This window comes from Porites lutea, chromosome 10, assembly GCF_958299795.1.
Source record: "Porites lutea chromosome 10, jaPorLute2.1, whole genome shotgun sequence".
Classification (NCBI taxonomy): Eukaryota; Metazoa; Cnidaria; class Anthozoa; order Scleractinia; family Poritidae; genus Porites; species Porites lutea.
The window spans coordinates 15716182-15734083 of record NC_133210.1 but is presented as its reverse complement, the minus strand read 5'-3'; the positions used below and the strand labels follow the sequence as shown (position 1 = coordinate 15734083).

The 17902-nt window shown below is 35.7% G+C and overlaps 1 protein-coding gene across 1 annotated transcript in view; it reads left to right on the top strand.

Annotated features, from left to right (window-relative positions):
* The first annotated feature begins 14833 nt into the window (after nt 1-14833).
* LOC140949582 (uncharacterized) overlaps nt 14834-17902 on the top strand; it is a 9010-nt gene continuing 5941 nt past the window's right edge. Inside the window, exons 1-2 of the mRNA XM_073398740.1 lie at nt 14834-15001; nt 15440-15548. Coding sequence (XP_073254841.1) covers nt 14834-15001; nt 15440-15548 — 277 coding nt within the window. The remainder of the gene's footprint in view (nt 15002-15439; nt 15549-17902) is intronic.

The window sequence follows — 17902 nt, the reverse complement described above, 5'->3', positions numbered from 1 at the left end:
TTGATATATGTGTTATTCCACCACGAATACCACGCTCAATCATCATTAACATATCATAGTCGTTTAATAACTCTAAACGTTGTCTTGTTGTTTTTAGACATGCATCCCAAGCTAGTCCTGGAGATGTGAAGTAATGAGCTGGATCTAACTTGTAATGTTTAAGACAAGTTTTCCTAAAGTTTTCAAACACATCTGCCAAAAGCATGACATCAGATTTTAGGTAAAGATCGTGATAATCTCTTATTGTTTTACACCCAAATGTATTCCAGACTTTAATCGCATGTTGGTAATCTTCATCACTTATATCTTCATCATTTAGTTTTGAATAAAATCCTTCTTTTGGTGGTAATTGTTTTTCAGATAATTTATCAATTGATGATACATAATCATAAGGATAAACTCCTTTACGAGTTAGTAATGAAGTATTATGCTTAAACGCATGTTTTGTAATATGAAAGTCATCTTGGTTTAAATTTGAAACAAGATTGGCTAGTGATGTTTGAAGAAACTTGAATGAGTCCACAAATCTGATTTCAAATTTTATTGCTTTAATATCACCATAAATATCTTTATACTCTCCAACTTTAATAGTTTTAGAAAATGAAAGATATTTTTCTTCAGTAGATGGAATACAACTAAGATCACCATCTATTTTAGCAAGTTGTTTAATAAATAGATGTGCATCATAACCCTGAAGATTATGAAATATAACTGGTAGTATTCTTGGTTTTTTACACATAAGATTACATTTGTTATGTGCTGCACCACGATACTCACCTGTAAAATGGCAATGATCTCTAACTCTATCTTTATCTAATTCACCACCACAAATATGACAATTAACCGCATTATTAAAATCTTTATTTGATTTTTCACTCATTACTAAAGGTTTTGGTTTACGATAAAAATCTTCATATATCCCTTTAGTCATTTCTGTAAGTTTTTCTACAAATATTTTAGCAATATCTTCATCATCTGATTTTTTTGTATAAATGATTGGTTTAATTCTTTTATTAACAATACCCTTTGCGTAAAAACAAAATCCTGATGGTTCATGTTTTTGATAGTTATAGTTGTAAGAATCTTTAGGATTGGGGGAACAGCTATTCATTGGTTTAGTAAAACATTCAAAATCTGCATATACAACAAAAGGAATAGGAAGTTGTCTATCATAGTTAGTAAAATGTAAAATTTTGTTTTTTTCTGGCATTTTTACAAATGCTGTTTTATTACTAGAACAATATTTGATGTGTTTATCTAATAATCCTGGTTTTGTAAAATGGCAAAAACATCTCTTACAAATTTGTATTGGTTCATATGTTCTTGAAGTAATTTGACTACGTACAAGGCGGGAAAAGTTTTTAATTAATGAATAATGAAATTTACCATCTTCTTCATACAAAAATAAATCAATAGTTTTTTTACAATCTTTCTCAGCCATTCTCAAAGGATAAATAGTCTGTCCATCATTTGAAAAAACATTTATTCCTGGAAGATTTGGATTAAGCTTTTCAAATTTGTTAATGTCTTTTACTTTCATTGGAAATGTAATTCCTTTAGTGTTAAGATCAGTCTCATACTTTTTTAAATCTGTCAATCGACTATCATTCTTTTCTCTTGGATGAAGATAACGAAGTACTGACCAAATAAAACATTTATCATCTTTATTTCGAATACTAACAATTGCTTTTTTTCTCATAATCCAATCTGGAAGAGGAATATAAGAAGAACCCTTTATTGGATTAAATTTAGTTGTATGAATTTCTAGTTGAATAATTTCTTTAAAATACCACCCACTTCCATTTGATTGATAAATAGTTACTTTTTCATCAATTTGTATCATACTTTTTTTTAATATATCTTTTACATCAGATGATATAAAATTATTAAAAGTACTAGAATTAAAATATGCTTTATCTTGAACTTTAAAAGTTAAACTACTATCTTATTGCTTTAATATCACCATAAATATCTTTATACTCTCCAACTTTAATAGTTTTAGAAAATGAAAGATATTTTTCTTCAGTAGATGGAATACAACTAAGATCACCATCTATTTTAGCAAGTTGTTTAATAAATAGATGTGCATCATAACCCTGAAGATTATGAAATATAACTGGTAGTATTCTTGGTTTTTTACACATAAGATTACATTTGTTATGTGCTGCACCACGATACTCACCTGTAAAATGGCAATGATCTCTAACTCTATCTTTATCTAATTCACCACCACAAATATGACAATTAACCGCATTATTAAAATCTTTATTTGATTTTTCACTCATTACTAAAGGTTTTGGTTTACGATAAAAATCTTCATATATCCCTTTAGTCATTTCTGTAAGTTTTTCTACAAATATTTTAGCAATATCTTCATCATCTGATTTTTTTGTATAAATGATTGGTTTAATTCTTTTATTAACAATACCCTTTGCGTAAAAACAAAATCCTGATGGTTCATGTTTTTGATAGTTATAGTTGTAAGAATCTTTAGGATTGGGGGAACAGCTATTCATTGGTTTAGTAAAACATTCAAAATCTGCATATACAACAAAAGGAATAGGAAGTTGTCTATCATAGTTAGTAAAATGTAAAATTTTGTTTTTTTCTGGCATTTTTACAAATGCTGTTTTATTACTAGAACAATATTTGATGTGTTTATCTAATAATCCTGGTTTTGTAAAATGGCAAAAACATCTCTTACAAATTTGTATTGGTTCATATGTTCTTGAAGTAATTTGACTACGTACAAGGCGGGAAAAGTTTTTAATTAATGAATAATGAAATTTACCATCTTCTTCATACAAAAATAAATCAATAGTTTTTTTACAATCTTTCTCAGCCATTCTCAAAGGATAAATAGTCTGTCCATCATTTGAAAAAACATTTATTCCTGGAAGATTTGGATTAAGCTTTTCAAATTTGTTAATGTCTTTTACTTTCATTGGAAATGTAATTCCTTTAGTGTTAAGATCAGTCTCATACTTTTTTAAATCTGTCAATCGACTATCATTCTTTTCTCTTGGATGAAGATAACGAAGTACTGACCAAATAAAACATTTATCATCTTTATTTCGAATACTAACAATTGCTTTTTTTCTCATAATCCAATCTGGAAGAGGAATATAAGAAGAACCCTTTATTGGATTAAATTTAGTTGTATGAATTTCTAGTTGAATAATTTCTTTAAAATACCACCCACTTCCATTTGATTGATAAATAGTTACTTTTTCATCAATTTGTATCATACTTTTTTTTAATATATCTTTTACATCAGATGATATAAAATTATTAAAAGTACTAGAATTAAAATATGCTTTATCTTGAACTTTAAAAGTTAAACTACTATCTTTTTCCCTTTCCTTTTTTTCCATAATACAAACTAAAATAAACCTTACTTTAGTATTACGATGATTTCTAAGAAATTTTTTAATAATATGTTTTTTATTTATAAAGAACTGATAAGGTAAAATATCTGGTTTCCCCTTGATAATATATTTTTTAGCAAATTCGTTTAGAGCTGATTTTTCAATTTCAATTCCTTGTTCATGCTCATTTATAGCTCTTTCAAGAGCTTTTCGTAAATAATCCGGAGTATCTTTAGGAATTTTTTTATTTTTTATACATTCCTCAAAATAATCCTCAAATGATTTTATCCTTTTAGAATGAGTTTTTTTATCAACTTTGGGTTTCTTATCAACTTTGGGTTTTGTATTAACTTTGGGTTTTGTATTAACTTTTCCTTGTTTAACTTTTTCTCTAAACTCTGTCAATTTTCTATATTTTTCAATCAATCTTCTCTTTTTTTGTAATTCCTTATAATCTTTCCTAAGATCTTTTTTTTCTTGTGATACAATCTTTTTTAATTCGTCCAAAGACAAACTCTGAAGTTGTTTATCGGTAAAAATTTGTTGAGACATAACTTACTATATTATTATTTTATTATTTTATTTCTTTAATTCAATTTTTTTTTTCTGATTCAATAACACTATTTATAAAAAACTTGTAACATAAAATGTTATAAGTTTAGAAATATTTTTCTCATTCAATATCACTATAACTTTCACTTTCACAATCGTAACGATTATAGTTTAATTGATCAAAAATCTTTGTAAAAATATTATAAAATTCTTTAAAACCAGGAAACAATTGACTATCAACTAAAGACGCACCCCAATCATCATAACCACCATAACAACCATAACCACCATAACCACCATTCTCATCATCAGTATCACTATCATCATCACTAAGATCACATATACAACGACTTTTATAACATTCAAACTGTTCATCAATAAATATGATATCACGAATAATATCAATATCATAACTTGGAATAATAAGATTATTAATATGATTAAACTTACCTTTTTCTTGTTCTCTTAGAAATCTTTTCATATACTTCTTAATTGTATTAGAAATGTTACTTTCAAATAAACCATGATTTAAGCAATCTAGTTTTTTTGAAAAACACTTAAAATACGTATTTAAGCCTCTTACGAAAAGATACTCTCTTTTGAAATCGGAAGCATATATGGGAATTTTACTTTTTTTTCCCGTCAATCCACCGATTAATTCTGTTTGAGGTAAGTTAATAAAACTCGTTGTAACACCAGCTTTCATAATTACTAATTCTATATTATTTTTTTCTAAAATTCAATTTTATTTTCTGATTCAATATCACTATCACTACTTTATTTAGTAGTTAGTAAATGTTGACATCCCACTCACTCACTTTTATTTCTAGATCTTCGAGCAATGTGAGCGACTACTTGAGAACGAATGGAACAATACGAATGAGTTAAACGAACTGAATGAACTGAATGAAATGAGTGAGATGAGTGAAATGAGAGAGCGAAGCGAACGAATTGAACGAATCGAACGAATTGAATGAAGTGAATGAAGTGAATGAAGTGAGTTTTAACGAATGAGTTTTGTGAAATGAGTGAACAAGAGAGCGATGTTGCGAGATGAGGTAGAAATAAAAGTGAGTGAGTGGGATGGCAACATTTACTAACTACTAAGGACTGGAACTAGAACGCCGTCGTTTGCGCGCGAAAAGTAAAGTTAAGATCTCCGTCGCGATGCAGGACGACGCGGCTGCAAACCGCTCTTTATCAGTGTGATTCTTCGGCAATTCTTTCGCAGAAATAGCCATGGCATCATTTAAGAAAGTCCAAGAAATGCTTTGTTTGTGCTTTGTTCGATAGCATCACCTCCACTTCTTCGTTGACGCTTCGGTTTGTCATCGCTTTCATCCGCTGATGAACCTCTTTTCTTCGTCTCTGACAGCTTCTCCATCGCTTTTAGTCTAACATCTTCCGCTTTAGCCCGATCGTATTGATGTTTTTTGCTAGCTGTTCCCTGTATTCCCCTTAATTCCGCTTCGCCACTTTCCTCCAACGCGATTATCATATCCAATAGGTTTTCTAGTTCCGTTGGCTCATCGGGAGTTATCCCAGTTGCTTTTTCCTCCGCTAGAAGTTTCTTCTTATGCTTGTAAACAAGGATTCCCACGTGGTCTCGGACTGATCGCTTATCAACCCTGAATTTCGGCACGGTGCATTTGTTCAAGGTGTCTGCTATTTTTTCCCACATACTGCTTCTTTGTGTTGACCCTTTCTTAGTTATGTAGGGATTTACATCGACGACTTCTCTGCATAGAATGGCTTCATGATCATGTGTCCAAAACATTACTGAACTAAAGGGAAGCATAAAAACACACGCAGTTTAATAAAATTAAATAAAATAATACAGGCTTAAAATTGGCTTTTAGCGGCAGATGAACGAAATAAATCGAGAATTGAAACGGTACAAGAGACGAGAAGAGTATGCAGAAGACTCCTACATTCACTATTTGCAGTTTTAGCTCGTGACTTACTTGCAAGCCTTGCTCGAAGTCGAAAACGAAGGCACTGCCATTTTATAACCTTCGTACACCTGAAAGAAATTTAAAAATAATCAAAATCCTTCCATCTCTGCGATTTAAAATGTCGCCAGAAATTATGTCCAATGATCCTAGAAGGCGATTTTACATGTTTCGAGGAATATATCATCATTTAATTTAAGCACAGGAACAAATATACTCACGTTTTGTACAGAACGTCAAACTCGCAAAACCCACATTCTCGACGCGACCTGGTGACACCAGGACAACGGCTTGAGCATGCGCAACATGTCTCCTCTTTGAAAATTTACTTCCTGTCGCGTCTTACAGCCGTCGCGTCTCGGATCTTAAAGTCCCTAATAGCATCAACTGACAGACGTGATACAACTTACTTGGACTCTGAAGATGACTACAGCACAGGTTGTTGAAACGTCAGTCACTGTCAACAACAGTCCTATTCAGGACTACACTCACCTACTAATTTGAAATGACTCATGAGCTCAAACTATTCACTGTTTTCTAATGTATAATGCTTTAACAAATAAATTTCAATTTCATGAGTGGAACACTTTCTCTACCAGATCTTCTCAAGGAGGTTGCTTAAGTCTCTATTTAAATAAAAGGCTGGGTAGATCAGCTCGTAATAATGCCAAGAGTTTAGCTCTTTAATATTAACTTATGCTTTACATTTTCTGCATCTTTTCGCCACCGCATGATATAGAAATTTGCAGTTGGTTAGTATTAAAAATTCATGGAAATTCCATTAAAACCAAAACAGCTAAATTGAATTTGAATTTCTTGCCTTCTATTTTCCTAAACTTAAGTTGAGAGGAATGACCAAGAACTATTTCGTACCAGGATATATTTCCCTTTCCTTAAAGTTTCTTGTTTCGCGTGTATTTTTATCGTCAACCCTTTGTTGACTTAAATTCTTTTTTTCCCACTTAGTTTTCGACTCGAAAGACAATGCAGAATGTGGAACAACTTGGCGTTCATCGAGTTTCTGTAAGTTTAAGTTAACAAATCTTGAAATTTTGAGTAACAGGGAATACCAACTATTCATAAGTATTATAGTCGGTGTTGATATGGTTTCATACACGAACAGTAGATGGTTAAGTGTGGAGAGAAGGAACTCGATCAGAAAACTGAAAAATGGGAACTGAACCCACGACATTCCACACACTAAGCACTGAGCTACTGAAAACTCTAGTAATGAGCAGGCCATTCGTAGGCTTACACAACGAACGAATCTCGCAGCCACATTATATATCATCGTTAAAATCAAAATCAAGTACTAGAATCATGTTCGCGGCAAATAGCAATCGTCAGATTCAAGTTGACAATTTCGCTCTCTCAAAATAGGAAATGAGCAGATGAAAACTGTGACAGACAAATTCTTATGGATGAAATTGGCGTTAAACCATAGTATTTTTTTGTGGACGTAATGAACAGCAAAAGGCAAGTAAGGGAAACGTTCTTGGTTACGTGGTACAAATTGATGTGGGTCGTTTCCGTTCTGTGATAGTCTATCTGACTCGAAGAACAGCTGATGATACAAACTGATCAAGACCCAGTTACTCCACCATTGCAATTCCCCACTGTATTTTGTAAACATTTGCCGAGTAACTATCTCGACACATTAAAATGGTGAACCCATAGTTTGCTTCTTTTAGCACTGTTCGTTTGTTTAACAGTAGACGAACTGGCATTTTTGCCAAAAATGATGATCAGAGCAACTGACAGCTTTAAATATCGTAACCATTGCAGCCCACCTTCCCCCATTACTGGGTGCGGCTATCTCATGAATTTTTAAGGTACGAAGTTCTTATCGCTCAGACAGCATCTATCTGTGCATCCGTGCTTACCACAGAATCTGTCTATACGGTTTTCTGAGCACTGAAGAAGGGATATACACACGAAACGTCTGCGCATGTAGAGACATTTATGACACTTGATACTTGGTAACAATATGATCGTATAAGCTCTCTATCTAACGGTGATGTTAATCGCCATCGTTACCCATAATTTTAAGCAGCGAAGATGGCCTAGAACCATTGGTTTGAACGCTTTCTTCAGAGTGAATGTTCGTTTCAGCTCCTGCTCGAAAAGCAATAAACAAAACCAACTTTAGAGTGCAACTACTCGAACTGCACGGGGCACTTGCAAGAAATTATCCAATCACAAAGATATTCTGAAAACATAAGATTCGGGAGTTTTTTTGAAAACGGACCAATAAAATTCGAGGTTCAACTATGCAACCGTTGAAAACTTTAAAAGCATTTTAACTTACCTGACCTCTTAGGAAACAGCCCTCAAATTCATGAATGTTATTGGCCCGTTTGCAAAGAATTTGAGAATCTTTGTTTTCAAAAAACCTGTGATCTTGGATAATCTTCTAAATGTCCCGGTTCGAGTATTCGCACTGTAAGCTAAATGCCAATAATACTCACCCTTTAAGCCCAAGTTGCACAATTTTCCTAAAATTCTACACATAACATCCTGACTATAAGAGAACTAAAAAATTAAGTATCAAAATCGTGTTCTCTATTTCAGATTCAAAGCGATTGCTCTACGGATACCCTTGTAATAGTCTTGGAATATACCAGAACAAAGCAGGACTTCTGTTTGTTAAATAAAAATGTGGCATTCACCAAACAGGAAAGGCTTAATCAATGACTTTCATCAGTACATCGTAATCCTAACTCTCTAATACAAGTGCTTTGGAATTGTCGCCCTTCCTTCCAGGGTTTAGAGCTGAAACAATGACTGGAACAAGTTGTTACTAAATTGATTACAATGTCAGTGACAGGAGATTATTTACATCTCCATTTTTTTCCCATATTAGGCTCAAAGACCTAGAATTATTGGTATTATTATTATTATTATTATTATTATTATTATTAATATCTATTCGAAGTGAAATGTTGTGCACCCGCGAGTTTCTTATGCTCACCCTAATGATTATTAACTCTCTACTCTCCCCAACCTTCCTCGGCTTTCAAAAGCAGACAATGATTCAGCAAAATTTGGGGAACTTAACAAGGTTTTTTTTTGGTCAACGTGAAAATTAAGAATTTGTTCATGCTTAGCGTGCGTATATCGAGTTATGGATGCAATCGGGAAGTTTGGAGAGCAAGAAGATGCGTAAGAGTTGCTCGAGGCGCAGCAGAGAGCATTAGTCTAGCTTCTTGAGTGCTCTCCAAACTTCCCAAGTACATCCATAACTCGATATACGCACAGCTAAAAGCATGAGCATGCTCTTTGATAACATAGCTGACCAAAATGCCTGATTTTTGATTAACTGCAAAATTCTCGCAACACGCGACATAGAAAAACAAACGCTTCTATTGGCTGGTTACAAACACGCCACAATCGTCTAGTTTGAAAGAAAATTCTTTCTGTAAAACTGAGAGAGAAAAATTGCTTATTTATTTGTTTCACTGGAAACTAAGCAGAAAAAAAGGTTAAAGAGTCTTGAAGTCCACCTAAAGTTAAAATACTGACATGTTCGTAAGAAGTCGTGAAATATGGTTTGGATTCGCTGAAAAGATGTTTATGTTTTGCTTGGCGAAATCCAGAAAACTTGTTTTTTAGCGAAGACGACTGTCATCCTACTCTACATTCATTTACGAACAATGGCTGGTCATTAGGGCTTCTTGAGAAGACCTGGCAGCAGTTGTTTTTTGAGTAATAAATTTAAGTCTTCTTGTACAATTTGTCTTGTTGTTGCAAGAGAAATTTTCCTGCTTTCGGATTTTTCGGCGATAACAAAAGTGCATATTTTTAAGCTACTGAGCTTAGTTTATAATTAACTTGCTTTGTAAAGGATAAGCAAACGTTAAACGCGAAGGACACTTAATACAAATTGGATATTTCCCAACACAGACCAATCTGTGGTCTTTTTAAAGCAGAATGTCAGTCTTTGCGGCAGACTTTTCAACGATTCAGGTTCTATTATTTGCGAAACATCTTCACCGCTTTTGCCGTTGGTTTAAGTGGCTAGAAGCTAAATTCCAAAAATGCTAGGAAGTTTTTCATCATTGCCGTCGATTTTTGGGTACTTAGTACTTAGGAAAAGAGAAGAAAAACACAGCTGAACACGTCATCATGAAAAAAATCTTTATTTACTCACGCGCGTGGGTAAATAAAGATTTTGTTCATAACGGCTTAATAGAATAGGATATTTTACCAATGGTCCTTACTAAAGAGTAAAGAACTGAAAGACCTACACACCATCACAATCAGAAAAAAAGTTTTAAAGTCTATGCACAGATAACGAAACCGTTACTGAAACAAATGCAAACCTCATCAAGGCTAATGAAGAAACAGCAAGGGAAGTTCTGCCCAAGTGGAAAAAAGATCGTAAGACAAAAGCATCAGATGATCCAAGAATGGTCAAGGCAAGAGAAGAATTGCAGATTGCCTCCGACAGAAACTATCCGAGTCCAACTGAGAATAACAGAGAAGAGGTGGAGAGACATAAAAGCAAATTGCATGAGCAGTATAATACTACAATAGAAAAGACCTGGACAAGCTAGATGATCAGGCAAGTTGAGACAGTTGATGCAATGAAGAATCCGTCAGACAAAAGGGGAGTTGAAGGCTGATCAATGGAATAACCGGGACGAGGACTGCCAAGAAAGGAATCATATAGGCTAAAGACAAGAGAGACAGAATCAATAAGTGGTATACTCATTTCAAAGAACTGTACTTTGGGAAAAGCACCTAACGTTGAAGGAGAGCTGGACGCAATATCACCTATCTTACGAGGTATGGAGATCGAGGACGATCCGTTCACGGGGCAGAATACACGGCGGTAAAGAAGTCTATCAAGGAAGGGAGAGCATGTGGCCCTGAAACCCGAACATTCGTCCAGAAACGATCTTATACCACTACCGAAAGCTGGTGACCTAGGAAGAACGGAGAACTACAGGGGGACATCTGTCTCTCGCATTGCTGCTATATTGGTGAACAAAATGATCTTGAAGAGAATCGGGTCAAAAATCGATAAACAACTACGACCCAATCAGAATAGATTTCGTCCTGGACGGGCGACAACAGCACATGCACGTATTGGCATGCACTGAGAGGACTAATTGAAGGTGTGAAAAGTCATAACCTGAAAGCTGTTCTGGTATTCAGACTTCAAACACAATGCGTTTGACAGTGTACACAGGGGAAGAATGCTGCAGATTCTCGACGTGCTTATGACATTCCGCAGAAATTGATAGATTCAATTGGCTTCCTTTACCAGGGGACGAAAGCTAGAGTCATAACACCGGTTGGAAAAACTGATTTCTTTGAACTACAGACTGGGGTTTTGCAAGGAGATACCTTGGCACCTTACATCTTCTCTATTGTGTTGGACTATGCAATGACACGAGTCTTAGAGGGAGAGGGGAAGATCTTGGCTTCAAGATTGACCGACGGAGGAGTCGTCGTCATCACCCAGTGCTCATAATCGACACAGACTTTGCGGACCACATCGCCATCACCACAGCTTAGATACATCAAGATCAAGAAATGCTGGCGTCAGTGGAATTTGAGGCAGCGAAAATCGGATTACGTCTTAACTCTAAGAAGACGGAAGTGATGCATTTCAACCAGGGAGGTCTGTAACAAACATCAAGGCAAAGAATGGCATGACATGTCACAGGCATTTTAATTTTCTAAATTTTGAACGAGTGGCCATGTTACCGGGGTGAAATTATTAGAGATTCTATTGTTTGGGATTTTAAAATGCAGCGTTGGCCGTATTAACGGGCGACTTCAATAACGTTTTTTTTTATAAGTAAATGTACGGCCGTTTTTTCGGGCCGAAAAAAACTGACCGCAATAACAAGTTGACCGTATTACCGAGGTGACGGTAAGGCGGGGTTCCACTGTATCATTAAATTCGCTCCCTAAAACAGTCCCATGATGCAACTCGGCTCAACACCGGCCGATTTGGCGCCAGATTCTAATATCATCTTCAGCAAAGAATGTCTCGAAATAAATATTATGAACAATCAGGTGAACAAATTCCTGTTTTAGCAAAACAAAGATAATAAATTAACCCTACACCGATGAATAAGCTTTTTTATTGACCCAGGGAGTCACATGACCAGTTGCAACTAGGGTTCTTTCTCGAAGAAGGAAGTGAGAGAAGCCTGGAACGTTGAGACTGATTACGGGAAGTCCAAAATAAAGGCTCTTTCTGGTTGGCAAAATTATCAATTTTTAAAGTGAAAAAGAATAGCAAGTTAACATCCCATCCTATTTCAACAAACTTGTATTGTGCTTAATTTTCTCTCTGCTGGTAATAACTCAAGCGAAGTCAAGGATAAATACTATTTTAATATAATTGAGCGGGAAAAACGATGAAAGCTATAAAGTCAAGAAAACGACACCACAGTGTGCATCAGCAATCAGGACCATTAACATTTTCCATTTGATTGTTTTATTGAGAACAGGAGGCCAGTGACGAAAATATGCTAAGTTTTATATTTCTCATTGTACAAAAAGTGAGAAAACATTCGCATTGGCGTCGAAGACTGTAAACCTCAAGGGCAATTATTGGTCACTATCAACAAAATAATTTTTGACAAAATAGATGGAGAAAATAACTTTCATTACACATTTTCTACTTCTACGTCTTACTAACTGCAAACACTAGAACAATGGAATGTCATTTACAGCCATGAAAAATCCTAAAACAATTGTTTTTAACGGAATATTTTATGAGAACCATAACGCCTGAATACAAGCTAATTAATCAATAAAATATTTAGCAAGGTCAAAATCTGGCTACGTTTCAACTTCGTCGGCAGTTTTGAATAAAATGTTTACGACTGCTGTATTTGTCATTTTCATTCGCTCCGTTCTGAGCTGCGAGGAACTAAGAAGATGCAATGGAACGTCCTCGTTACCAAACACCCGGTTACTGGGACAGACTTTTAAGGTACAAAAGACAGCCAGCACAAGAGACTGCATCGATATCTGCGACCAGCAAACACAGTGTCAAAGTATAAACTTCAATTGGGTTGATTTTCTCTGCGAGTTGAACAAAGTTGATGTCCATGTTGCTCCCCAAAAATTGTTTCCTACCAAAGGATATGTGTACTTGGATAATCCATGGCCAAAAATCCAACTGGTGAGTTGCAAGAAAGTATAATTTTTGGAAATTATTTAAACATGACAATTTTGTTGATAAATTGGACGACTAGAGCACGAATAATATGTATGCGATAAAACGTTTTTCTGATTCTAAGTTAAGTCTGATTTAGTTTCAGGTTGAATATTTAATACGAAAAGATAATTATTTTTTTTCTGGTTGTACTGTCTCCTTTAGCAACAGGCTTTAAATGATAATTATTTAATAGTATAGGACTATACTTTTAGCCAATCAGAGTGAGAGAATTGCGAAAGTATAACTAACTTCTTCTTCTTCTTTTTTTTTTTTTTTCTTCTTCTTCCAAGAAACCCACCTTCTTCAAAAATGAAGATTCTTGTGAAGGTTCTCAGTAAAAGTAAATTAATCAATATAATAATCCTCTAACAAATATGCAAAACACTTACAAATCAGCAAGTAAACAAATATAAATTAATAAACTAATTAATTAAAACACACGAACGTTGCGATCATCCAACTGGTGATTTTTTTTAAATAGTCCAAGTTTGGCAGGAAATATCTTCAGGGAACGAGTTCCATTCCCTTATTGTGCCTGGGAAAATAAGTGCTTGTGATGTATCTATCCGTTTCGGGAACACCCGCACTGATTTTATAACTCTGTCCGATTCCCGTCTGTTGGCCATGACAGATGTAAGATCCTGCCTTGAAAGATCGGTATCACTCTCTAGTTGCTCAATAAACGTTGTTGCTGGGCGCCCCCTTGAGTGTCTGCCGTGTTTTGGATCACAAAAAAGTAGTTGGGAAACAGTCTCATTCTTGCTTCTCCAACAGTGGCCATGAAACTGCAGCTGACGTATCTGGAGACTTGCTGAAATTGGAGGCAGGTCCCCGTATAGCTCTATGTTAGATATATGATTTGTCCAGCTTATTTTTAGAGCAGCACTTGACAGCCTTGTTTAACAGCCATCAATTTGTTTTCCCAGTGCAGTAGTCAATGTCCAAATGTCCAACTCTCCGACCCATACAATAGAACAGATTCAACTGAAACTCTAAAGAAACGTATCTTCAGATCTCTGCTGAGGTTTGATTTCCACACCGCTGTTAGTTACCTGTGATAGTTCTTGAACATGCTTCTTTATATGCATTTGAATTCAGATGCCTGTAGCTAACCCGCAGCATTGGAATTAGCTTAATTTAGCATTCCATCTTCTGCCAACAGGCCATAGTGCAGCTTCTTAAACATGCAGTCTCTTTGCTTTCCTTCTGCGTTTTAGTGATTTCCGTCCCAGCTGGTCAAGTATTACTCCTACACTAGCCGTACGATTGTACTTCCTGACTACAAAGTGGGCAGCTCGCCGCTGAACCATTTCAATTTTTCTGACATTTTTATCCGTTTAAGGATCCCAGACTTAAGCTGCATATTCCAATAGTGGTCGAACTAGGCCAAAGTAAGCTGAGATCTTGATGTTAGGAGAAATCATCTACAGATTTCGTCTAAGGATACCAAGAGTGCTATTTGCTTCCCGTGTAATGTTATCAATATGACAGTTCCAACTAAGGTCCGATGACCTGTAATGTTATCAATATGACAGTTCCAACTAAGGTCCGATGAAAGAGTAACTCCTATATACTTTGAAGTGTTGACTAATTGTAGGATTAGACCATGGAGGATATAGTCATGCGGGATAGGCTGACGTTTCCGGCCAGCTCGAAAGATTTCGCATTTATCCGGGTAGAATTTCATGTCCCACATTTGGTCCAATTGAGCTAGCTTTTCAAGATCATTTTCAAGAATGCATGAGTCTAGCTAGGAGTTAATAGTGAGATATGCAATGGTGTCATCTGCAAATAGTCTATCGTTAGAAGATAGTGACTCAGGAAGGTCATTTATGTTAAGATGTAACAGTCACGGGCCTAAAACTGAGCCCTGTGATACATCAGGGAGCACTTCTTCATCGTCTGAAGACACTCCATTTAGCAAAACACGTTACTTCTTGTCGGTAAGGAATGACGTTATTCATCTAACGTTCTTTCCATCTTTACCGTTTCTCATCAGCTTTGTGATGAGGTGCCGGTGACAGACCTTGTCGAACGCTTATTATTAAAATCCATTACTAAGATGTCAGTTTTGTGACCATCTTGCGGGTTAAAATGTGAGTTGGGCCGGGAGCCCGGGATGGGTACTCCCATAAATGTTGGTAGGTGTGTGCCGCCGATCAGGGTCTTAAGCCCTGATTATATAATTAAGTATGAGACAAACGAAAACTGGTACCATTAATTTAAGGCCCAGACCCGAAAAGTGAAACCCTATTCAAGGGAAGAACAAAAAGTATTAAACAATTTAATGGCAACACACAAACCTTCATCAAATTGCTTTCCTTCCTCGACGCAATCAGAAATTCGGTTAAAAGTTTTTTGCTTGTTTGTTTGTGTTTCAGACGTCATTTGCCCAAATTCAGCAGTTAGTCCAGGATGCTAAATCTGGCTACTACTGGGTTCACATTAAAGGCAAAAAGACGGAGGTTTACTGCGACATGGACAATTATGGTAGGTCGCTGGAATGTATTTGGATTATTTAACAGTTGCATTCATCTACCAGCCCTGTCGAATTTACTAGTGCCACCCCTCGCATTTAAAGAATTGTAGAATCGCCCCATGTAATTAGGAAATCCGGTCTCCGGAATCCGAGAAATTTTTGCTTGTGGGATCCGGAATTTCGAAAACCTTGCTTTTGAAATCCGGAATTTTGAGGTTTTCAATCCGGAGGGAATTCGGAATGCGGAATCCAAGTTCCACTGGCAAACAATTCGGAATCCAGTACTAGGAATCCAGAATCCAGGAAGTGGAATTCAATCCAAGACTGTCTTGGATTCCCTTACATATGGTAAATTTCAGAAAATGCTGTGGTGATGCAAAAGCCCCCTACTGTTCCATGTGATTACAATTGAGGAACTACTGTAGTTAATAACTATTAACTATTCAATTAATATATAGATTTAGCCAGGGCTAAAAGCGAAGCTCCTGTTAATAAATTCATAATTTAAATCAAACAGTAAACTTGTAATCCACAGATCAGGGCACATTCATTTGACGTTTGAGGCAAAGGCTAAGTGATTTTAGAGAAAAATAATTTGACAGTCCAAGAGTGAAACAGCTTTTACATCGAGTTATTAAATAGTCTTACTTGTACACCCAAAAATAGCAATCATGTTCGATCACAGTAGATTAGGCCTGGAAAACAAATAGACCTACCTATTCGTGTATTGTATTTGCATTAGCTGTTGCATCATATATAATGTGGCAGTCACCACTCTCTCCAATATTGCTCCGTTTGAGAGACTATGGATAATTGGACAACCCCGAAATATAATTTTAAGAAACACACGCGCCATGATAGTCCTTGGTGGCAGCCAATTTACACGTTGCATTCCTCTGTCCAAAAGAGAGGCCAAAATAAAAAAACAGGCCGGATTTTTTGTGTTCGACAAGTTTAGTTTACTAGTAAATCTTGGCGACGAATCTGGTGGTATGTAAACCAGCCTTTTAAACATACTTTTTCTCATCACGTCTCAGGTAAACAGTACTATGAGGCCCTTTTTCTATCATACAGACCTAGGACAGAATTTGTTCTTTTTTTGCCCTATTTAAACCTATAATTCTGCAGTTTTTCACAATTTTGCAAGAGAATTTGCACTCATTCAATATCCACGACGATCAAAGCACGCCCTTCCTTTGCACAAGAAATTATAGCATTGAATTATAAAACGTTTTCATGAAGAGAATTCTATAATGCTAGGACTTTCAGTTAGAAAAATCTGGTCCTATGTGATATGCAGGGTAATATGGGCTTTTAATGAAAACGATAAACAAATTCCCAAAATCACTTTTCGGCCAGCCGGACGGGGCTCACTTTTGACAGGCACCAAATTTGCAGTCCGATTGAGAGTTACCATTTAGGCTTCAACATGATAGATAAATTGTTATGTTTAGGTTTTATTTCCCTTTATTTATTAAACTGTGTATGGTTTTGGTATGTGTAATCTCTAAAAGCGAGTGATATTTACGCGCGGCGTTTTGAGTATTCCTGCATGAGATGTTTATGTTCGACTGGATACAACCGGTGCAGCGATAAAAATTGCGAGAGGGACTACTAACAATCAATAAAATAAATATAATTCGGTGAAACATGTACAGAGACAATAATTTTCATTCACGAAGAGAAGTATTGAGAGTAAAGTGTCTTTAAAAATCATGAGTCAGGTAAGCATAAGTTTATTTATGTTTTAAGCCGGCTTCCCGGTGTTTGCTCTTTTTCAAGATGAACTCGAGGCAAGAAAATCGCTCAGAGCTTTCTGTTTACAGCCAAAATCATAAGTAAATAATCTTCGGAACATTTTCTTTGAATTTGCGGTCAAAAAATTTCTAAAGGCTTTTTAAACCTGATACTATTGTAGGTTAGATCATTGCTCGTGTATAAACTTAAGCCGCATAAACCATACGCTCGACTTCAGGAAACCGAAAAAAAAAGACAAATCAAAGACAACAATTTCTCAGGCTTACCAGTCGAGAAGCTGCTTCTGAAGGTCATCAAGTGTTCCAGAATTTTCAACCCTCTTACGCCTCAAGCAACGGCAAGTGAGTAAGCTCACTTTTGAAAACGATGCCATCCGAAATCGGATTTCCAATGACTTTGACAAGCGGTGCATTTGTAAACAAAAAGCGCAATAAACAAACCAGCCATGAATTACAGAACAATCTTGATAGCAGCTGTATTTCGTTTTGTACACCAAGTAGAAAAAGCCAGTTTAAAACATCACAAGATGACACAAAACTCTGTAAGCTCCAGCTATCAGTAAGCAAGTTTCCAGACGCTGCATAAATTTTCCGCATGAACTCACCTG